Source organism: Lepidochelys olivacea (assembly GCF_965140295.1).
Source record: "Lepidochelys olivacea isolate rLepOli2 genome assembly, chromosome: 1".
Lineage (NCBI taxonomy): Eukaryota > Metazoa > Chordata > Testudines > Cheloniidae > Lepidochelys > Lepidochelys olivacea.
This window is the reverse complement of record NC_140411.1, coordinates 15,082,353-15,106,099: the sequence shown is the minus strand read 5'-3', so window position 1 is coordinate 15,106,099 and position 23,747 is coordinate 15,082,353. Positions and strand designations below refer to the sequence as shown.

Below are 23,747 nucleotides of genomic sequence, written 5' to 3'. Positions count from 1 at the left end.
GCTTTCCTCTACCCACCAGCATCACCCCCATTTTGCTTGGGTTCCGCTTCAGCCAGCTGTTCTTCAACCAGGAACTGAAATTGTCCAAGCACTGGGCCTTCTTGACCACCCTGTTTGCTCTTTGTTTCTCTTTCTGCCCTATCTCATCTCTGTTTCGCTCCCTATTCCCTGCCTGCCCACCTTCCCTTTCCTCCCTGCAGCAACTCTCAGTTGCTCCCCACCCCACACCCAGGGGGCTATTTCCACATCCTAACCCACCCCACCTGCTAAAATGATCATCCACTAAATTGACATTCAATGAAAAAATTCACTCATTCTCCCAGATGTTTTTGTCTTTCCTAAATCCTTCCCTTGCTTCAGCTTCTCACTTCTCCTTCTACACACATTTTGGTGTCTCTTTACTTCAGCCTTTCTTGTGCACCCTTTCCCCATGTTCCCCACATCCCTTTTCACTATCTCCTTCTCAGCTTTTGATTCCCTTCTCTCCAGTGCAGGGAGATTGGTTCAGTCTTCTTCCGTGCCTGCTTCCCACCCATCTCTATTGGCAGGGTAGAGATGCTGATGGTGAAAGAGTTAACGATAATAACTCTTATTAATAATAAGATAATAATAATAATAAGATAATAATAATAACGATAATAGCTTGAACCAAGTAGACCACAATCAGCGCTGTAAGTGATACTACCCTCTTCTCACTGGACTTCAAATGTCAAATCTGTATTTAAATGGAAAGCCACTTCCCAATAAAACTCTCCCAGACCTAAGCGGTAATTAAAGAGACTACCGTATTGCCAGTTTTCATGTAAGGATCAGTGAACCCAATGAAACAAGATGAACTTGGACTCCAGCTCTCTGTCTTGCCAAATAGAGAGTATCCCCTGCTGACAAAAGTTATACAAAGTTATACAACAGCTGAAGCCACATGTTCCCTCCAGTGGAGACCCCATACAGATGTATGTGTTTGATTTCCTGTGCTAGCTCTTGGAAATGCTTTAGATCACGAAGCGCTGCCAGTAAGATGACTTGAGCAAGTGCGTGCTTTCCCCCATGTGGCTCTTTGCCATCCCCTAATCTGACTTGCCTGCCAAAAAGTTCTATAGAATCAACCAGACCACCTGCTCTCTGCAGCAACCAATAGAGAGGAAAGGAGCAAAAGGGAAAAATGGGCAGTGACACGTACACTGACATGGTTAGAAAACAGACATTGACTCTTCAGGGATTTGCACAACAAATACTAAAGAAACCCCTGGAGTTCCTGGGACTGCTGCCCCCAAACTGCACTTCACTCTTCTCATGTGCAAGGGCTTCTTAAGATGACTTGGGAACCTCGTTATATTCATCTGTAGCATTAGAGTTACTGAGACTTTAACAAGAACAGTCTTCAAACAATGCTCAGCCTGCAGACAAAAGGACCGGAAAGAGAAAAAAAATAGCCCCAAAATACATTTAACTCCCACGGACTCATATCAAACCATCTTCTGTAAATCCACAAAAGACAGGATGTCAGCAGTTGGATCCTCCTTCTTCCTCACACCTTGTGTCCAAGTGTAATGCAGGATCTTGAGCCCAGTCCTGTCCCCACGGGACTACATGGGAATTTTCCTGAATGACTTCAATGAAAGCAGGGGCAGATCCCTGTAGCACTTAGGTACACTGGTGCAAATAAAGCCTGACCCGGAAAGCCCCTCTCCCAGCTTTTGTAAACCTAATTCTGATCCTAAATATAATTTTAAATCTTGCCCTGTGCTCAGTTCCCTGCTGTGGTGAGGTTCCATGTTTTTGGAAGCAAAGTAGAAAGACATCCGTTGGGCTCTGCAGTGGGTTATTTTCTAGACTTAAAACACAATTGCAGTTGAATCCTCTCATGCGGCAGGGAGGAGAGGTTGAGTGCTGGACATGTGAGGCAATGCCAACTCACAAGTTTGCTTTGGCATGGCCACCTGAACTTCTGAGTCCTAGAGCACCGCTTGGTTGATTTTGCCTCCATAGTCCACTCAAAAAAATCAAAACACGCTGCCTTCACGGCACTCCTAGCTCTGCTGATCCACGGCTTGAATCCTATTGAAAGGTTTACACCCAAGTTCCTAACACAACAGTGGGGAGCACTACCAACCACATAATGGGCCGTGGGGTCTGGAATAGAGAACCGGGAGTCAGGATACCTGGATCCTATGGCTCTTCCAACCTATTGTGTGTGGATCTGGTCTGCAGAATCCCAAAAGTTTCAAGCCTCTGCCCATGTCATTCAGTGAATACGTTATACCATGAAGCTGATGAAGAGCTCATGAGACAATGCAGAATGACATGCCAGCAGCGCACAGTTCACACAGCATTTGCAAAGGCAAAAGGCCCCGATCATCCACCTTTCACAGTCCTTGGCCAAGACTAGCAGCAAGGAGAAGAGCTGCTGAACCCAGGCAAGACTGAGGAGATGCTGACATGAAGAGGGAAGCAGCTGGAAGAACTCATCTTCTCCATAACTTCCTCTGCTAGTGAAGATTTCTAGCCTCTAATTGTTAAGCTGGACCCCAGTCTGAGGGTCCTTTTGGACTCCTCAGTGCTGCTGGATGCCCAGACTGCCACAGCGGCAAGAGATGTCCGTCACAGTTCAGGGTGACCATACCTCCCACTCTGTCATACAGCAAGCACACCCACACTCAGGCTTCTGGCTCCCCCGGCCATCACCTCTCCTGGGCAGAGAGACGCATCTTTCTCCCTTCCAACCAGGGTATTTCCAGGCCGAACAGTTCCCTGCCTACACTGTGATCCCTCAGCAAGGCAGACTACCGCAACAGGCCAGTGCCTGCCCTTTGTTTTCTCTTCAGAGACTAACAACAAAGTAAGTTACCACACAGTTTTTTCTAAGCAAACATTTATTTGTAATGTACAAAGCATTACAGAGAAAACATTCAAAACAATAAAAGAACCTACACACATGCTGATAAGCTCACCAGAGATCACCCCAACTCCAACATGGGCTCTGTCAGGTGAGCTGTGCTTCAAACCACACACAAGAATTTTCCTGTGGTTTCAAGTTCATAACAGCCTTTGCTCAGAACAAGAGCACTCATGGAAAGTGTAGTCCATCCTTTACACAGCCTAGGTGGCTTTGATTAGGAGTTTCCAGGAGCAGGTAACCAGAAGACAATGGGTTTCTCTCTCCAGGCCCCCCAAGGGCCTCCAAGGAAATCCACTTCACATGTATTGTCCCAGCCAGTTCTTTCAAGTTCCTAACACCTCCCACAACTTGCATGAATCACGTCTCCCTCCTCAAGAAGTTCCATGCAATCCCACAACAATGCATAAACCTTTGGATTTTTAATGCAACAAACTCAACTAATTAAACTTAATTCAACAAGATTTAACTTCATTCAGTAATATTTGTCCAGAACATTGTCATGTCTGTCACACGCCCACTTCAATCTGCAAGTGGCCCTATCCTATCCGGCATAGATCTGGTGATCCACACATTCATGAACACCAGGCTTCATCACTACAGCCCATTATATTTAGGAATAAAGCTACATCCCCTGATGCAGATTTGATGGATACAAAATATGACAGCCTGTCAGCATAGCAGCACAGACCTCCATGAATACATCACTTGGTGCTCCTCTTTGAATACAGGCACCCAGCTCAAGATTTCTATCCTGATTCCTAGATCCAGAAAATAAGGGAATGTGAGCCACACAAACTGAAGTGGGGAGGAAGGGTTCACAGACACTCATGAGCGCCTGAACTGCTGAGCATCACACGGCTCAGATATATACTGTTCCGTGCATTTATTGCTTTTGCCATCTACATCCCTTAAACACCCCCTGGATTTTAATGAAAGTCTTCACTTGATGTTTAATATTCAAGTTTAAAAACTGTATTACTGTGTTATAAAAAACAGATCCATGTTCCCCAGAATCTAGATGAAAACAGGAAATAAGAATTTATTATATAGACTTAGAGGAGAATAGGATCTAGCCTGCTAGTTCCAAAGCCTCATGTACCCTCCCTTTTTCCATCCGTGGTTTGACTATGAAGCTATGACCTCTAGGCAGTGGTGACTTGAAATAAAGTCAGCTGAATATATGCACCAAAAGGAATCACTCCAGGCAATAAATTTAAAACATTTACTTATTTTTGAGGCATGAAGCATAAAAGCTGGGAAGGACATTGCATATTCAGGGCTGCCAGCCTTTTTGATAAAGGATAAAAGCCTGTAGCAATACATGTCAAGCTGTGGTTTTGGTTTGTCTCTGTACTACACTTCAACCCAAAGGACTCCATAACTCTTGTCAAGTTCAGGGCCCCATCCTGCGAACATCTGCCTACGTGAACCACATTATCCACATGAATAACCAGTTTAACTCAGTGGGATTGCTCACCTGGGGAAATCTGTGCAGGGCTGGGCCCTTAATATGTTATACAAACTATACACAGGGATTACCACACTGATCTGTGGAGCGCAGCTGCCTTTCAGGTGAGTGGTGGCAGCCGATTAGCAGCACCTGGCAATGCGTTTGCAAAACTCTGGGTCAGGAAATGAAGAATACTCGATCCATTTGAAATTGCAGGTGCAGCTTCAGACAGGCAGAATGCAATAGGGTGCATGTGTGTATAACAATTTGTTTACGATTATAGTTACACTATTATTTTCTTTTCACACTTTAATTGGGACAGGTTGAAGAGGGCCACTGGCACTGCTTTTGAGAGAGAGATGGCAGGCACTGCAGATGGCCAGCTGGCCACATCACAATCATTTTTTAAAAAATCTTCATAACCTTGATGGGGTTAAGGGCCCCAAGCAGGGATCAGGGGCTCATTGTACTCTATGAAGACAGCCCCCACACCTTAAAGAATTTACACTCTAGATTGCAACTGGATGACTGGTGAATGAAAAAACAGACGGTGCAGAGGTAGAGAATGGGGTGACAGGCCACCACTTGTCTCACTATCACCAGCAGCTGTTGGCTTGTTGGGACCTCAACAGAGGCCAGGTTTAAAGAGGATCCTCGCTCATACTGCCTGCATGTCAATTACCAGCGCAAGCGTCTCTGCCTGGACCACACAGGTGCTCCTGCTTCTCCTACTGCCACTTGGCTGGGCACTTTTTTGGTCACCAGTGCATTTTATTACATCGCAAACAGCTATGCTGAAAAAGCCAGAGTGTGCCTGTGTGTAGACAGTGGAAAGTGATGTTTCCTCCATCCCCAGAATTAGCCTCACAGTAATTAAAGCTTCACACTGAGTTACCATCCTCTTTCCTATTATTTTCATAGAATTTTAGGCTATTTTTAAAACAGTGCTGTTTCTGTACACCACTGCTGTCAGGACTTGAATGCATCCCAAAGCAGGTGGCTAATTGGGGTCTGGTACATACCGAGCAACTGGCCCATTTTTAACATCAAACTGTGATGCTTGAGTGGCTTAATGCATATACAGAGTCCTGCTATTTCCAGTCCAGTTAGCATCTTCCGCAGCTACTTTTATTATACGTGGGAGATTTCTTCCCAATGCCATCCACTCACCCAGGGCTACCGACCCTGTCACTGGGACCATGGGTTCCATTAACGTTAAATTTTAATAAGCAACACCTTCCTCCCATATGATGGGGCATATGGTGACCAAAGCAGCCTTCCCAGAAGCTTTCATAATGGGGTGCCCAAATTTTGCATCACCACGGGCTGTACTTCACACATCAATTCATTAATTTTCCTGCTCATGAAGCATAGAAAGCACACTTCGGATCACCCGTTTCCAGAGAGCCCACAGTCTCCTACCAATGTTGCAACCTGCTCTATATTAAGGCTGAGGTGGGATGGCACAGCATCCTTCCAGCATGTGCAATGCTGTCCATGAGGTCTTCTCCATCCAATCCTTGTTGGATCAAACATGCAAACATAGCGGGCTGGGATTCTGGAGGATGGAGCAGATGGCTAAGCCACCCGAGCCAGCACTGAATCACTTGGGAAGACATTGGAAGCAATGGAGTGCACTGGAGTGGGTCCAATGCCTGTTACGAGGTGAGACCACCATATGCCTTCAATATGTCATTGCGGTTTCTTGTCAAAAGCATTCAACCGGCGCATTTGCAAAACAGAGGAGCGCACAATCAGAAAAACTGCTTGTCCCATGCTCTTCACGGCTGGATGAACAGAATTGCTGTTGTGCTCCTCAGTAATACAAACGGTTAGTAGATTAACTCCAGGATGAGTACAAAGCTGCAAGGAAAAGGAATCCATGGACTGTGTTTTAGGATTGCATTAGCAGCTGTATGACACTCAGGCTCCATTTGCACAGAGGTTGTACTGTCAGACACAGCAGTCTATTACTCGTGTCTTCAGGTGCTACCAAAAGGATTGAGGCTCCATTGGGCTGGGTGCTGCAAAGACACACACACAGTCCTTCCCACAATGCAGATACAGAGACAGACGAAGGACAGGGAGCAAGTATGTCTATCATATCAGCACATGGATCCGGGATAAATTGGCGGTTTTCTCAGTTGCACGGTTTGCTGTTTTGTTTTGTTTTTAAATTAACCCTACTACTAATCCCTTATCTACTTCTATGAAATATCTCTATTTTACTGACGAAAATACAGAAAGAGAGAAAGTAACTTGCTTCTGATGACAGGAGGGAGCAGTGTCAGTGCTGGGAATAAGACTCAGGAATTCCTGGCTCCCAGACTCATTCAGACTTCTAGACCATGCAATGCCCACATTTTTCAAACATGGTCCATGATTTTTGGGTACTCCAGTTTTTTGGTGAGACGAGCGGCGCAACCATAACTAAGTCAACAGAACGGTGGGCACTCAGCATCACAAGTTGCATACCCAAAACTCCAAGCATCCAAAGTCATCAGCCACTTTTGAACACTTCAGCCTAAGCGCGATGTTCATTTCTCTCTCTGCAGGCCTAGCATGAGCTATCTCCATCTGTGATCTAGATCCAAATGAGGCCCCCTTTCTCAGTCCTCTGGGGCTTTTGCTTCATTAAAAAAATAATTCCTTTTGGATTTTATAATGGAATAAGCTAGGAGATTGAACGACATGATGCACTAGCTGGCACCATTGCAAACTAGAGAGTGCCATAACTCATACCCGGTTGGCTGGTGTCCAGTATGCTTCAGCTGCCAGAAGTCCTGCAGGCAGTGCAAAGCAGCTGGACACGTTCACCCATACAGAGTTGGAGCCACCAGCAGCCGTGTGAATCCAGAGGGGTCAGGATTCTTCACTGGGCTCTACTGACTAATGCTAGAAGGGAAAATAGCGTGCTAGGGAAGGAGTGTTGTCTAGAGCAGAGGTTCCCAAACTTTAACAGCCCGCGAACCCCCTGCATCCGATGAAGTGAGCTGTAGCTCACAAAAGCTTATGCTCAAATAAATTGGTTAGTCTCTAAGGTGCCACAAGTACTCCTTTTCTTTTCACTAAATTGTGAAATCTTGTGAACCCCCTCCTAAAAATGAATATTTCCAGGGATTTAAGTTTAAATTTCCTCCGCACTCTGCACAGCTCCTGCTGCTGGACCCCATTGACCACCCTGGTCAACTGAGCTTGGGCTGCAGGTCCCGCTGACCACTGGGGCTCGGGCTGCCAGCCCCAACTGCCTGGCCCCACTCTCCCTGGGGCTTGGGCTGCCAGCCCCGCGTGGAGCACTGGGGTTCAGGCAGCCGGCTCCCCCGCTCACGGGGGCAGGGCTCAGGCTGCGAGCCCCAACTGCCCGGCCCCACTCTCCCTGTGGCTCAGGCTGTCTGGCTTGCAACCAGGTGTCACCTGCCGTCTCCAATGCCTGGGGTCCTCTGGCTGCCACTAGTGAAATTTTTCTGGCGAACCCCCTGTAACGTTCTGCGAACCCCAGTTTGGGAACCACTGGTCTAGAGGTTTGAGCCAGGACTTAAGGGATCTATTCCCAACTCTGCCAATGAGACAATGGGTGACTTTAGGCAAGTCACTTAAGCCCTATGCTTCAATTTATCCAGCCGCTTTATAGATGTAATATTGCCTTCCTCACTGGGGTACTTCAAAGGAAACTCGGCAACTGACCTTTGCAGAGCTCTGTTTGGTTGCGTTTGGATCACAGAGTTCAGATTTCTCCTGGTTTCTTCCAGAGACCTGGCAAAACTTCCCAGCAGCCCAGGCTTGCTCATCACCTAAGCAACCCTGCTCCACTTTGGTTTCAAATTCCATTGTGAATCTGAAACCAAGTGAGTTGTGTGCAGTTAGGGCTTTGTTGCAAACATTTTACCTGGGCTCTACTCATGTGGCTTCATTGTCTTTAACAGGTCATCAGATTAAAAAAAGCTGTAGAAATGTCCAGGGTGGCTTTGAAAGAAGTCTGAAGTACTCACTTTACATTCCTTTGCTATGAAAAGCAAAAGCAGCGCTGAAAGCAGCCCTGGTCAGTTCTCTAAGTGCATCCACACAGAAAACACCCCCACCCCACCCCCCACCCCAAACAGCAAGTCTCAGAACCCGTGTCAGCTGACTCAGGCTTGTGCTGCAGAGCTAAAAATGGCACTGTAGAGGTTTGGACTCACCAGGATTTGGAGCCTAGGCTGCTGCCAAAGCCCAAAATGTCTACACTGCTATTTTTAGTCCCACAGCACAAGCTCCTTGAGCCAAAGTCTGTTGACCTGGGCTCTGAGACTCAGTGATACTTTTTTCATAGGGTGATCGGCTGCGGCATAGGGGCTTACAAGAAAGCAGAGAGAGAAAATTGTGCATTTGATATGAGATGACAGAAGAAAAGATATTGGGGGTCTTGTAAACCCTTGCACTTTTCCCTCAGGTAAAACAAAAATAATTTAAAAAGTTAGAACATCAGCCACACACAGGTATTTGCTGAATATTTGGACTCCAGATAATTGTTGTTACGAATATTGTGATAGCACACAGGAGCCTCAGTTGCAGACCAGGACCCCACGGGGCAAGGCACTGTGAAAGTGCAGAAGAAATAGATGGTCCTTGCCTCCAAACAGCTTGCAATCTAAGACAAAAGACAGGCAGATACAGACAGATGGGGGAGCACAAAGAAACAACATGTGTCAGCGTGGTAAGTAAGCAACGAGGAGAAACCATGGAGAGGAAAAAACACGAGAAGGAAAATGAAGTACCATGAGTGACATTACAACAGAAGTCCCAGAGGGGTTGGTGACAGGTAAAGACACCTCAGCATGGTACCGCCATCTGAGACTGAGTTTCTCTTCAGCGCTTTATTCTCCCCACCCTGGAACATCAAGTTATTCCAGGACACAAGACATCCCAAATAAACATGTTCCACTCTAAATGTCTATGAGAGCGGACAGGCCATGCTCAATAAAACTGTCAAAAGAGCTGACAGGATACAAGCTACCCCCAAACACATCCTCAGGAGCATTATGTTAATCTCCCTGCTGAAAACATGAACTTGTTTAGAGACAGCCCTGTCTTGTATTAGTCATTCCTGGCAGAAAATCGCTCCCATCATTAAGTTTTTTTGAACACTCATTCAGTAACTTCAGCATCCTACCAGGCAGTTTATTTATGGGATCAATGACCACTTGCATTTGGAATAGAATTTGCACATTGTCTTTGACAGGAAGGTGATTGCTGAGGTGATTTAGTTGACAGTAGCTTGGGCTTTGCTCTAAAGCGTTTTAGAAAATTGCCAAGACATATTGCAAGAAATTCAATTTTATTAAACGTGGGCTGAGTAAGGTTCCCTGAACTTTTGAAGAAAAAGCCTTCTTTTAGTTGCTAATAACTTTGCAAAATTTTAACTGTCTGCATACCAGCTGTCTAGCCCAGGCTCTGTTGTTTCTGAGAACAAGGCTTGGGGGGAATATGTTCTGCAATAGTTAAATTCTGGTGATCTATTTCTTTGAAATGTTCTAGTACCCCTGTGCTGTGGAGCAGGGACTTGAAATTCAGCCGTGGGGTGGCCTGTGTGTCAGAGATTTGCCTTCTGCCATCTCTGTGAAAATTCACCACAATTTGGCAGAGTTATAAAGGCTTTGGGGAGGGGTGGGGGGTGGGGAAGAGAATCACAGTTCACACATGCTCAGTTGCGACTTTTGGATTTTAGCAGGTAAAATCTCTGACGAGTCCAGTCTCAACCACCACGTTCGATCCCCACACAGAACCTAGTGCTGACCTGACTTTGTACGTGCCATCCCCACAAAGCAATGTAGCATACTCCTGCCCAGGGCTACAGGGGCTCGGAAGAACTTTCACTGTAATGGCCAGGCACCAGAACTAAAAGCAGGGAGCATCTCTCTCCTGCGATCTCGATGCCCTGGCTGCAGCATGGAGAAGGAAGCCATCTGATCTGAATGCAGAGGGGACAACACGCGGACAAGGAAGACAGGAAAGGACTAGGGTGGGACAAGGAACCTACCGAAACTGAGGACTGGAAGAGGGGAAAGAAACTGAGTGGGAATTGGAGAAGGGAGACGGGAATAGGAGTCATGGATGAGGGGGAGAGACTGGGACCTGGTGAGGGAACTGGGAGAAGAATAGGAGAAAGCTGGTTGGGAAGGAGCACCTGAGATCAGATGATAAGCTTGAGGGAATGTGGGACTGGATGGACAAGGAAACTGGGACTAAGAAATAGGGGAGGAGAGAGCTCTGACAAGGCATTGGGACTGGTGGGGCTAAGAGACTGAGGAAAGGAGCTGGGGGAGGGAGGCAGTGACTGAGATTGGATGAGAATCACAATGGGGGCGGGGAAGTGATAGGATGAGGAGCTGGGAGTGGGGTGGTAAACTGGAACTGGGACTGAGATAGTGGGGACTGTCGGAAGAGAGAGGGCGCTTTCATGGTTAAGACAGTTGAATGCATTCCTGGGGAACCGGAGCCTACCCCTGTCCCTCTGCCCAAGCATTCCCATGTGATGCTGGGTAAGTCAATGCAGCCTAACTTTCCGCAGCGGTCACTACCTGGGAGTGGCTCATTTTCTGGGTGCCTGACTTGAGACCCTGGTGTCTGCTGTGCAGAAGCACTGAGTACTCAGAGCTGCCACTGAAGTCCCTGGGAGCAATACTTGAACATAGTTAGCGCTATATAATGCTAAGTACTCTGAGGAATCAGGCCCTAGGTATCTCAAATTGGGCACTCAAAATTAATGGATACTTTTGACCTTAGTCTCACTGTAACTCAGCTCCCCATCTGCAAAATGAGGCTCACACTCCCTCACTTCACAGGGGCGGCTGTGAAGATAAATTCATGACTGTTTGTGAAGCATTCAGATACTATAAATGATGAGCACCACAGTAATGTCCTCCTGGGATTTTCTAATTCTGTCTTCAGAGCAGGGGTTGAATAATGTGCAGTAAACAAGGCCTTGGGCCACACATTTAACAATGGGGATAAAACAAAACATTGCACAGCCGCTCATTAATTGAGCGCCGTCCATCCTGTGCAACGAGTGAAGGAGGGGTCCTGTGGGAAAAATACTGCAAGACCATGTAGTTAAAGACTGTCCCATAATACATATGCACAGTGGTTGTGGGGGTTAAATTAGCTTCATTCTTTTAACATAGTTTATTACTGTGTGTAATATACCTTATTTCATATTTTTATAATCTATATTAAAATACATTTTTAAAACGTTTCTTAATAAAGGACGCATCACTGTATCTCTTTTCTCCCAAAGAGAAATCATCAGGATCCAGCACCTTTGGTAATAAGACACGAGCAAACAAATCCATTAAATAATTTTTTAATAATTGTGTGAATATTTAACATAAACTGACTTCCTCTGTGATTGTACCTGCCACGACGGAGCGTCGAGAACAACACATCAGAACAATAAATAGGGAAGTGGGAGAGACAGACAGGTGTGTATTGTGGAAGCGCTGATAGTGGCTCCATAGTTAAGCCCACCTCAGGCTTTTGACTGACAGGATCTTAACACTTCCCTGGAGCAGGTTCGATGCAGGGTGGCCAGGTGCCCGGTTTTTGACCGGAAAGTGGTCGAAAAGGGGACCTGAAAGTGTCCGGCCACATCTCCTGACCGGACACCCAAAGTCGGGTCACTGCGGGTTGGGGAGGCACCAGGTCATCACCTGCATCAGCCACTGCTCAGCTGGGGCCACCTCCTACCCGCATTGGGCACCTGCAGCTCCCAGCCCTGGCTTCACAGGAAAGTCCTTCCCAACCCAGGATGGGGATGCGGTGGGGGAGAGCAGCAAGCGATGGGGAGAAAAGAGGGGGAAGGTGTGTGAATGGGTGGCGGGGTCATGGGGGAAGAGACAGGGTGGGGCAAGGCCTCGGGGGAAGGTGTTCAACAAGGGGGTAATAAAATGGAAATGAATCAGAGTAAGCTGTTTTTTTGTATACATGGTTTATGTATAAATGAGTATTTTTGCTTGGTTGCCTCTTTTAGCCTTTACAGTGGGGAGAGGAGTTTGAACCTAGACAAAAAAGTACCACAACTTTTTTTGTTCGGTTTGAATTTTTCACGTTTGGGAGGATCAATTTAAAAAACAAAAGCCAAAACTAGAATAAAAAACATCACTGCAACTAGAATAGCCAATGTAGATTCAATCTGGGGTCTGACAGTCTTATGGAAGCAAACAATTGACAAGGATCAACAGGATAGGACATCACAATACCTTCTTACGCAACATTTCTTAAATAAAATTACTAACTAGAGACACAAACTGGCTTCAACAACTTAAGTTCCACCTTCTTTCTCTCCATGTTTACCATGGAGCATACCCATCTGGAACTCTGCACAGCCCACGTCTAGTGGCTAAATGATATCAATACAAGTATATATCAATACGTTTATCCATGTAGACCAGAGGTTCTCAAATTGGGAGGCGGGTCCCCCAAGGGTGGGGCAGAGAATGTATTCAGAGGGGTGGGGGAGGGTGAGAAGAAAAAAAACCTTACTGTGCACATTTTACCCACAGCAATAAATAACTAGCAACACATCAAGTGCTCAGATGGCGCTGCGTATTTTAATGGATTTCGGTGAAGCTTGCATCGCATTATACAAAGTCATTGCCATCTGCACGTGAATCTGTTTACTGCAAGGCAGTGTGCACATTTAATTGTAAGCATTGACCACCATCACAGTTTTGGTTTTGCTCTTATAACAATGGGTCGTTGGCTCTGTTTGAATCAAGGCCTTATTGTTTTGAATATCTAGTGAGGGTTGCGTGCTGATTTTTTAAAAATTGACATACGTACTTGTGTGGCGGGGAGGAGGGGCATAAACTACGACAGGCACAAAGAAGGGGGCGTGATCAAATAAGTTTGAGAATCACTGATGTAAACAGACAGAAGACGGTTCTCACTTAATACAGACTCCACTACCCATTTACTACAGTTATTGATTCCACCAAACGAACCCAAACGTATCATTAATGTTATAAGAAGTTCCTTAAATAAAACAAACAAAAAAACCTCACACACACAATAGTGACCTGGTTCATCTCAAGAACACACAAATCTGCATGAGTTGACCCCACCAGAAACGCTCTACTTACCAGTTGATTTCATTGTAGTCATTGTGAACTTCCCACCAGAAATAAAACCAGACCAGCGTCAGGAAGAAAGTGAAGGTGAGGATTAAGAACCAGAGTCGCTCCCACTGTGGAGGCAAAGGAAATTAACATTAGCAGGGACCTACACTGCAAGGATTCCAACGCTCAGAACTGATGAAGTCTCATGCTTTGTCTACACATAGTTTTTTTTTCATAGATTCATAGGTATTTAGGTCAGAAGGGACCATTATGATCATCTAGTCTGACCTCCTGCACAATGCAGGCCACAGAATCTCACCCACCCATTCCTGCGAAAAACCTCTCACCTATGTCTGAGCTATTGAAGTCCTCAAATCGTGGTTTAAAGACTTCAAGGAGCAGAGAATCCTCCAGCAAGTGACCCGGGCCCCATGCTACAGAGGAAGATGAAAAAACTCCAGGGCCTCTTCCAATCTGCCCTGGAGGAAAATTCCTTCCCGACCCCAAATATGGTGATCAGCTAAACCCTGAGCATATGGGCAAGATTCACCAGCCAGATACTACAGAAAATTCTTTCCTGGGTAACTCAGATCCCACCCCATCTAATATCCCATCACAGGCCATTGGGCCTATTTACCATGAATATTTAATTACCAAAACCATGTTATCCCATCATACGATCTCCTCCATAAACTTATCAAGTTTAACCTTAAAGCCAGATAGATCTTTTGCCCTCACTGCTTCCCTTGGAAGGCTATTCCAAAACTTCACTCCTCTGATGGTTAGAAACCTTCGTCTAATTTCAAGTTTAAACTTCCTGGTGGCCAGTTTATATCCATTTGTTCTTGTGTCCACATTCGTACTGAGCTTAAATAATTCCTCTCCCTCTCCAGCATTTATCCCTCTGATATATTTATAGAGAGCAATCATATCTCCCCTCAACCTTCTTTTAGTTAGGCTAAACAAGCCAAGCTTCTTGAGTCTCCTTTCATAAGACAAGTTTTCCATTCCTCGGATCATCCTAGTAGCCCTTCTCTGTACCTGTTCCAGTTTGAATTCATCCTTCTTAAACAAGGGAGACCAGAACTGCACACAATATTCCAGGTGAGGTCTCACCAGTGCCTTGTATAATGGTACTAAAACCTCCTTATCCCTACTGGAAATACCTCTCCTGATGCATCCCAAAACTGCATTAGCTTTTTTTACAGGCATATCACATTGGCAACTCATAGTCATCCTATGATCAACCAATACTCCAAGGTCCTTCTCCTCCTAATTAAATTGGTAGAAAGGTAGATTTAGTTCCCTAGTGTGGATACAGCTGTGCTGATATAAACATCTTTATTCTGATATAGCTAGTCTTGGTAAATTTAAATGTCTATGCCAGTATAAATATCTTTAGCCTGGCATAATTACTTCCACTTGTGATGGTTGCAACAATTTAAGTAAATTAGCTTTTCTACTGATTTAGTTAAATCAGTGCAAGAATTCTCTGTAGACAAGGTCTAGTTTGAGTTCTTTTTTTATGCATAAAGAATGAATCCCCTCAGCTCTGCAGCAGTGTTTGCAATGAATGAAAATCTAACCTCTGCTGGCTGAAATACTTCACACATGCTCACTCTGTTGATACTGAGAAAGAGGAATGGCCTTGTGGCTAAAGTAAAGGTCTCGGATTCAAAGAGACCTAGGTTCTAATCCCAGATTTGCCACAGGCTTCCTGTATGGGCAAGACATTATTATTCTGGGACGCAATTTCCCCATAGGTAAGATGGGGATAATACTTATCTCTCAGGTGCTTGAGAGTCTTTATTCACTATGGTTGTCAAGTGCTTTGTGATCCTTCCATTGGAAATACTATATAATCTCAAAGTATCTTTACTAGGTGGGCTTCCCCTTCTCACAAGGTCAAGGCAACTGTTGTGAATTCTACTCCTGTTGGTGCCATGTATTTAGTTTGCCAATTACTGTTGTGTCCACATGATTCCATGCACCATGTCATGGATGCTCAAAGAAGAGCTCTACCTCAATGCTACAGTAAGTCTGTAGGCCAGGGGTAATCTATTTTTTTGTCAAAGTCCAAATTTCTTGGTATAGATTCTAGAGAAAATGGTATAGATATAGCTTCAAGGTCTAGGTTCTAGAAAAAATACAAAAAAAACAACAACATTGATAATAATAAGTAAATAAAAAGATTTTTGCAGTCCCTTCAAAAGCATCTTGCAGTCCAGATTTGGCCCCCGATCTGCCTATTGACTACCCCTGCTGTAGGCCTTTCCATGTCCAAAGCACTCAGATACAGGTGTGTGTAAATCCAAAGTTCCCACCGGCATCACTTGTTTTTCCACCCTTATATAGAGTATTTTGCAAAATACTCTAGTGGAAAGAAATAGGCAACATTTGACTCAGACAACAATATTCAGTTTTGTGTATTATCTTAAAATCAGCTACTTGGTGTTCCATTCCAATAGACTGGAACGTCCCAAAGACGTTCATTTAGGAAGCAGCATTTGGAGAAAGCTGTTCTGTCCCTAACTAATATCATTTCTGTGTGTTCCCCACTGGTTATAGTCCACAGCGTTAACAGTTCTGCAGGCACAGATGATTTTGCTTCAAATGCCTTTCAGTCAACTTGGAAAAAAAACTGACGTAAATTACTGACGTAAATTAACAAAGGAGAACATTCAAATTAGCCCTCTCCCTCCAGAAATAACAAGACAGGATACCAAAATTTATAAGCAGACTCTACTACTATAATTTCTTTCTAAACTCTGAACACACTATTAACCGGTTTTCAAAATATGCTTTTCACCTGTGAACTATGACTTTGCTTTTTTAATTACAGCAAACAATGTAACCACCACAAATAACTGAGTATGCATTTTGTTATCACATAAGATTCTTCCACTTCTTTCTCCTTTTTATCTTAAAGGTTAGTCACTTACGTAACAGTATTTTGATTATAATTCATCATGCACAAGCCTGGATTCTAATTTGGTGACATAGCTTTTTGCTTTATGCTCCACAGCACAAAATGGTACAGAAAGTACAAGGGCTGGAATAATTTAATCACCCCCTTTGCTTGCAATAATGTTTTCCACTAGACATCCCTGATTCTTGATACAGGGGCAAAGCTTGGATCCTCAAGAAAGCCTAAGGGAGTCGGGTGCTAAATCAGTATCAATGGCATTTGGGTGCTTAATTCCCCTAGACCCCTTTCAAAATCCTAATGTTTGACATGTCTAAAATTATCAGCATCAGGGTAAAGACAGAGCAATGCTGAGGGCTTTTCAGGTGCAACTTCTACAAACATTAATTGCAATTAAAGTGACGTGGCTAAATTGCTGTGCTGAGATCTTATACACCATTGCCCGCCCACACATCCAGCCTTGCTATGTGTGGACTGAACACAGGCGGTGCATCCTAAAGCACATAGCATCCAACAGAAATCTGCACAATTTGGCTTCACAAGGGTAAATCCTGAGGCTGACGTGAACCCCCAGGAAGAGAAAAGTGATAAAGTTTACCCAGCATGCTACAGCCTCATTGAAATCAATTGATAGTTTTCTTACTGGCTTTGATAAAGCCAGGATTTCATGCTGAATATATAAATGAGACCTTGCATTTGCCATACACGTCCGCTCCTACTTACTGCCTTTCTGCACACACCGCATGTATCAAAGCAACAATTAAAACCAATGTGAGAAGGAAACATTTCCACGGTAAGATGTCGCATGATAAACCACCTTGGTATTGAAGAGCCAAGACCAGATCTGCCGAGCCAAGCTGGGGTGGGGGAGTGGGAGTGGGGGAAGAGAAAAGGGGTTGTTTTCTTGGATGAAGACAAACGAGATTGAATTAGTTAAGAATGAGATATTCTGTTCCATGGCTCAGGGGGTTGCCACTACGTTCAGAGAGGCACGGACTGCTTTTAGCACAGGGAAATGGGAGTTGGGAGCTCCCAACTCTGCCACTGATTCAAATAATTCCCTGGGCAAGTTCCCTAACTTCCCCCTGCCTCAGTTTCTATAAAATGAGCTCAGTAATTCCCTCTTTCATGGAAGTGGGTTTGGGATTCTCAAATGACCAGCACTAGAGCGGCGTAAATTAACACAATGCACCCAACTTCTACTTTCCTTACCACCAAAATTCATTTGTGCCCAAGAGGGTGTTTGTGACTATTTTGCAGACGCTGGATTTTCCCTGCCTCCCCATCACAGGGGTTCTCAATCTTTTTCCCTGAACCTCCCACCCCCAACATGCTACAAAAACTCCATACCCCACCCAGGCCACAACAACAATGCTTGTGCATATAAAAGCCAGAGCCAGCATTAGCTGGTAGCAAGCAGGGCAATTGCCCAGGGCCTCATGCCATGGGGGCTCCACAAAGCTAAGTTGCTTGGGCTTCGGCTTCAGCCCCAGGTGGCAGGACTCGAGCTTTCTGTCCTGGGCCCCAGTGAGTCGAATGCCAGCCCTGCTTGGCGGACCTTCTGAAACCTGCTTGTGGCCCCCAGGGGGCCCTGGACCCCTGGTTGAGAACTGCTGCCTTATCAAACGCACCTCCTCTTCATTTTAAGAGGTGACTTGTACTCAGAGAAACCTCACTAGTCTTCAACACAAGAATGGCCATACGGGGTCAGACCAAAGGTCCCTCTAGCCCCGTATCCTGTCTTCCGACAGTGGCCAATGCCAGGTGACCCAGAGGGAATGAACAGAGCAGGTAATCATCAAGTGATCCATCCCGTCGCCCATCACCAGCTTCTGGCAAACATATATGACCATTGATGGACCTATCATCCATTAACTTACCTAGTTCTTTTTTAAACCCTGTTATGGTCTTGGCCTTCACAACATCCTCTGGCAAAGAGTTCCACGGATTGTACGTTCCTTATGTTTGTTTTAAACCCGCTGCCTATTAATTTCATTTGGTGACCCCCTAGTCCTTGTGTTATGAGAAGGAGTAAACAACATTTCCTTATTTACTTTCTCTACCCCAGCCATGATTTTATAGACCTCAATCATATCCTCCATTAGTCATCTCTTTTCCAAGCTGAAAAGTCCCAGTCTTATTAACATCCATCATTTCCTTTTTTATCCAGTACTTAACAACCTACTACGCCCATCGAGTCCAGTTCACCAAATTACTGGATAGGTTTTCCAAAGCAACACATTTGCATTTATCAATATTCTACCTCCAGAAAGGGAGTTTAAAATATGCCTAAAGTGCTGAGATGCTAGTTTCCTGGGTTCCTCTGCCTCTTGACTTGCAGGATTTGAAATGGCATTACCAGTAATAGAAACTTCCTAAACTTGTTATGAAGTAGAAATCAAGGCTACCAAAACTATCCTTATTTATCTCACACCAACACTGACACGAGGAAAGTGATCTTTAAATACGGAGATGATCACTTTGGGATAAGCTTGGATTATGTTCAGGTTTAGGATGACAGCTATTTCGATAAACAAGCCAAGCTGGACATTTCAGGGCAGTTTATTTACATTGCATTTATACGTAGGTACCTTAATTTGTGTGGGGCTCTAGTGGCTATTTAGGTCCAACCCTCTGTGACAGATTGTTCTTCCTACATCTATTTGCTTAGCTGACTGTTTGATATACTTTTTAACAAATTTTATGTCCGACGTGCGAGTTGTTTCAGAGGAACAGAGCTTTCTTTACAAGTCTAACAAAAAAAATCACAGCATCACTGATACATGCAGAGAATGAAAATTATACTGGCCAACTTCCAGAATTTGTTTAATTTAGCCTTAGGACTAGTACAAAAAAAAGCTCATCAACTCCAACATGACCGTGACACTTTTACAATTCTAAGTTTGAATAATCACGGCTAGCACTAATATTTTACAACCGTATAAAGCAATGGTTTTCAGCCCTGACAGACCCCCAACTATTAGACTTTAAAATCACGTCATTCCGATTACTGAAGTATCAACCTGTAACAACTGCATCTAGGTGTACAAAATGTAATTACAAGAACATGAACAGTAACCATTATAAATATACAGTTTAAAAGTATATGAAATGTATGTTTGTATACTCTATTAAATTTTCCAACTGACAAGTTTGTCAGCGTTGAGATTTTAGCACTGAAGTTTGGGGTTTTTAAAAAATGCTTTATTGACTCGAATGTTAAAATGCCAGGATGAAGAGACTATGCTAGCTGGTTATCAATTACCTGTGCAACTTTTAACCCTCATGTTGTCAAAAACAGATGACACAGACCCACTTTGCGGAGCCTTACAAATGAAACCTGGTAGGTATTTCATGGAGGAGGAGGTGGTGCTGTTAGTTTGGCAACATGAACATTTTGGACACTTTATAAAAAGAGGCTGGTACATGCAGCAAGTAAATGAAGACTGGGATTTGTTTCAGATAAACATGGCTACTAGTGCTATTGTGGGAAGTCTTTCAAAGGGAATATAGAAACAGAGGTCATGAACATGTACAGTCATTAGAAATTGCAAGGCTCTTTCCCCAAGCCCATTGTCCTGACCAGATTTCAATTTGGGTGATTACATTCTGAATACCTAGCACTCCCCTCCTCTGTAGTTTCTCCCCACTATAGGATGTACTTCCAGGCTAGACTTATACACAAGCAGCAAGATCTTGAACTGAATCACCCAAGTTCATTCACAATGATTGTACACTGCAGAATTCCAATAAGGGGAACAGAGAAGATAAGCATGTCCTAACACCTTGAATATTGGGAATTCTGTGGAGTGGATACAAATAATTCACATGAATGCTGTATTTGATGTGCGGTGCGCATTCTTTTAATTTGGAGGTAATCCTTTTAATAGGAGATAGTCCTTTGGTCCCACACTGCTCTACTCACATCAGTTCCAAGTTACCAAATCCACAGGAGATATGTGTTCTTAGATCCATTTTACCAATGGGTAAGATGAGGCTCAGAAAAGTAACTTGCTGAAGGTCAGAGTGAGAGTGAGCTGGGACTAGAACTCAAGAGGCTCAACTCCCTGATCCTTACTCCAGCCCCAAGATGATCTCTTTGCTTCTAGTGACATGAGCCGTGCCCATAATATGATAGCCAGTTTGATTAAAGTGCAAGTTCTAAAGAGACAAATGGATAAAGCAGGTACATGCAATAGTCTCTTTGTGGAGCACACCAGCAGAGTTCACAACAGCTCAGAGGAAGATGGAAAATTGCTTGCTTGTTTAAAATAAAGAAAAATGATTTTGAGGCAAGAATACTGAAAAGGTCAAGAGCAGACTTAACATTATCAAACTAGAGAAGCACATTTCTTCTTTTTCTATATTAAATATACCACCGTACTTGCAATTTATTATCTACTCTCTAGTGCCTAATCTTAGTGGCATTTCAACAAAAAGGAATTCAAGACATTGGCTTTCAGAGTGTGTGCAGTTCTGGTCAAAAGATATCAAATCTTCATTTCTAAAGAACTTCCCCATCTTTGAGCTGCAGTACAAACCTTTCAAAGCTGACGGCAAGCATGCAATTCCTAACGATGATCTGTACCACAGAGTGCTTATTGTAAAATAATACTGTACTTGGCACTCCTATAGCTCCTTCCATCTGTGGACCCTACATCACCTCACAATAATAAATTTATCTTCAACATCCCCTTAAGATCTGGAAGTATTCTTCGCAATTAAAAAAATAAAATCAGGAAACAGAGGCAAGGAGAAGTTAAATCTTGTCGATTTCTTTCTGCCTAACATCCCTAAGACAAGGCTTTTCATATCCATCCCCACAACTAAAACTTGCATCCAGGCTTTCATCATCTCAATTACTGTGGTGTCCTTTTCCCAGCCTTGAAAAATGCAACCTTGCTCCACTCCAGTCCATTCAGAATACTGCTGCAAAGATCATTCTCCTAGCCCGTCATTTTGACTGTGTCATCCTTCTCTTTGCATCCTTCCAGTGGATGCCCTTGCTCTATCTTAACAAGTTGCTTGTCTTCACTTTCAAGGCCCTCCACAGCCTATCCCCACCATACCTGTCCTCTCCCTACTGCACACTTGTTACAGTTTCAAACCAACACCTTTGTGTTTTCTCTCATGTTGCCCCCATACATTTGGAAGGTGCCCCCTGTAAATACCCACAAAACAATCTCATTATCTACCTTCAAATCCCTCCTCAGAACTCTCTTTTGTCACCATGACTACAACAACTTAACACTCTCTCATCACATCAGCAGCCCACTGCCTATCACGCGGACCAGTACTGTCTCATTGTTTCCTTGTCCTCCCCCATTATAGCATTTGTATACATCTATTGTCTCTTGTCATACTTGGATTGCAAGCTCCTTGGGCAGGGACTGTCTTTCTGATCTGTCCTTGGACAGCACCTGGCACAAAGGGGTCTTATCATAGAATATCAGGGTTGGAAGGGACCTCAGTAGGTCATCTAGGCCAACCCCCTGCTCAAAGCAGGGCCAATCCCCAATTTTTGCCCCAGATCCCTAAATGGCCCCCTCAAGGATTGAACTCACAACCCTGGGTTTAGCAGGCCAATGCATCCATGGCTAGCGCTCCTACTTGTTCTGGTAATACACATTATAAAAGTAATTAATAACTCGGCCAAACTCACACATCAAGTCAGTGGCTGAACTAGGAAGACAACCCCCAAGTCTGCACTGTAAGTTCTACTCCTCCATTTTAAAAACAGTGAGCTATGTATCATGAATTAGTTTAAACTAATTAAATAAATTAATTAGCTGAATTAGTTTTTCCACCTTTGGGGGTTAGCTTTTGGTCCCTTGAAGTTTTAACCAGCCTGTTCCACTGTGACTCCATCAATACATACTTTCACATCATAGCACGAACCACCCTGCAATGCCACCAGAAGAGCTGAAGGAAAGCACTTTAATTTTTGTTTGCTCTCTCGCTTTGAAAACATTTTATATCCCAAATGCCCCTCCTCCCCCCATACTGTAAAAGCTTCCAAAATCACTGGATATGCTAAATTGTAAGCACTTCTGAGTGCTTAGATACCACAGTGACTATTTTGATTAAATCTTTCCTGTTAAAGTAGAACAGATGAAATCGCTCTTCCCCTTGTAAATTATTTCAGTGTACTGCATTTTGAAACGGATCTTTTCATTTTGGGTGGTTTTGCTTTTAAATCAAGAGTTTCTTATTGATCAAGAACCATTATTATTTTTTAAAATACTTTTGGACAAGGTATATTGGCCACCATTAAAATGTCAGCATTTGCCAAGAATAACCATATAGTGCCATCTGAGAAGTTCAGTTTCCCCCTTTCCTTACAATAGGAACTAACTTGGTATCTGTGTGTAGGCACCTTTACTAGAGCGTCCTCTGAGCTTTATTGGGAGTGTGACAAGGGAAAAGCCTGTGAGGGGCAATCTAGCTTTAGAGACCACAACTCCCATGGTGCCTTCGGGAAAGAGGTAGAGACGTCCTGGTGCAGGGAGAGCTGGCGGCGGACTGCATTTTGGGGAAAGGAGTGAGATTGGTGCTGTGGAGCTCTGTCCAGACCAGGCGCTGCTGCTAGGAAGCCAGAAGCTGCTGCCGAGAGCCTGTGGGGGCTTTGATGGCTTCACTGGAGTCAGAGCAGAGACTGTTGCTGTGCCTAGAGCTGACTGAGCTGGGCCTGCAGTGGAGGACGGTGAGTAACCCTCACGCTGGTTTGGGAAAGTACTTGCAAGGGAAGGGGCACAGCAGAGAGTCTGAGTCTGAGGAGAAGCAGAGTGATCTTCCCACCGAACCAGGGCCCAGAGCTGCTGGCATTTGGTGGAGCCGGCTCCAGTCGTCACAGGGGTTGTACAGCTTGTTGCAGACCCAACAGAGCGCTGACTCCAGCTGCAGGTTGTCCAGCGTGCCCACGCAGGCAAGCATCTCGGACTCTGAAATCCAGAGGAGTGGGCACTGCGGGGGGGGGAGGGGGGAAGAATATTGGCAGTGTAAATACCAGTTAAATAGGTTTCATTTATCACTGTATATAATATTTGTTAACTGATTTTATTCAACTGCCCCCTGTGGATTTAAATTAATAGTGACATGTAATCTTAGACAGTTATACCCTGGTTTTTCATTGTTAAGTAAAAGAGTGTTCGCTCCAATGTAAACATATTGGATGTATATTATTTATAATTGGTATTTGAGTTACACCCATGCCACAGATTATATTATTATTATTATTTATTAGAATAGCTTTATTCCTGAAGGTTCCCAAGGCACACCACTAAGTGTGTACAGGTGCCAGCCAGGTGGAGGAACCGCCAATTTTAAATCCCTTGAGGAGGAAAGGGACTGCAGCAGAGGGGTAGATAGAGGATTCTCACC

The 23,747-nt window shown here is 44.3% G+C and overlaps 1 protein-coding gene across 4 annotated transcripts in view; it reads right to left on the bottom strand.

The window, feature by feature from the left end:
* GDPD5 (glycerophosphodiester phosphodiesterase domain containing 5) overlaps nt 1–23,747 on the bottom strand; it is a 339,945-nt gene that overhangs the window by 82,870 nt on the left and 233,328 nt on the right. For all 4 annotated transcript variants that reach the window (XM_084616709.1, XM_084616707.1, XM_084616708.1 and 1 more), the window contains one exon: nt 13,466–13,569. In XM_084616709.1, coding sequence (XP_084472835.1) covers nt 13,466–13,569 — 104 coding nt within the window. The remainder of the gene's footprint in view (nt 1–13,465; nt 13,570–23,747) is intronic.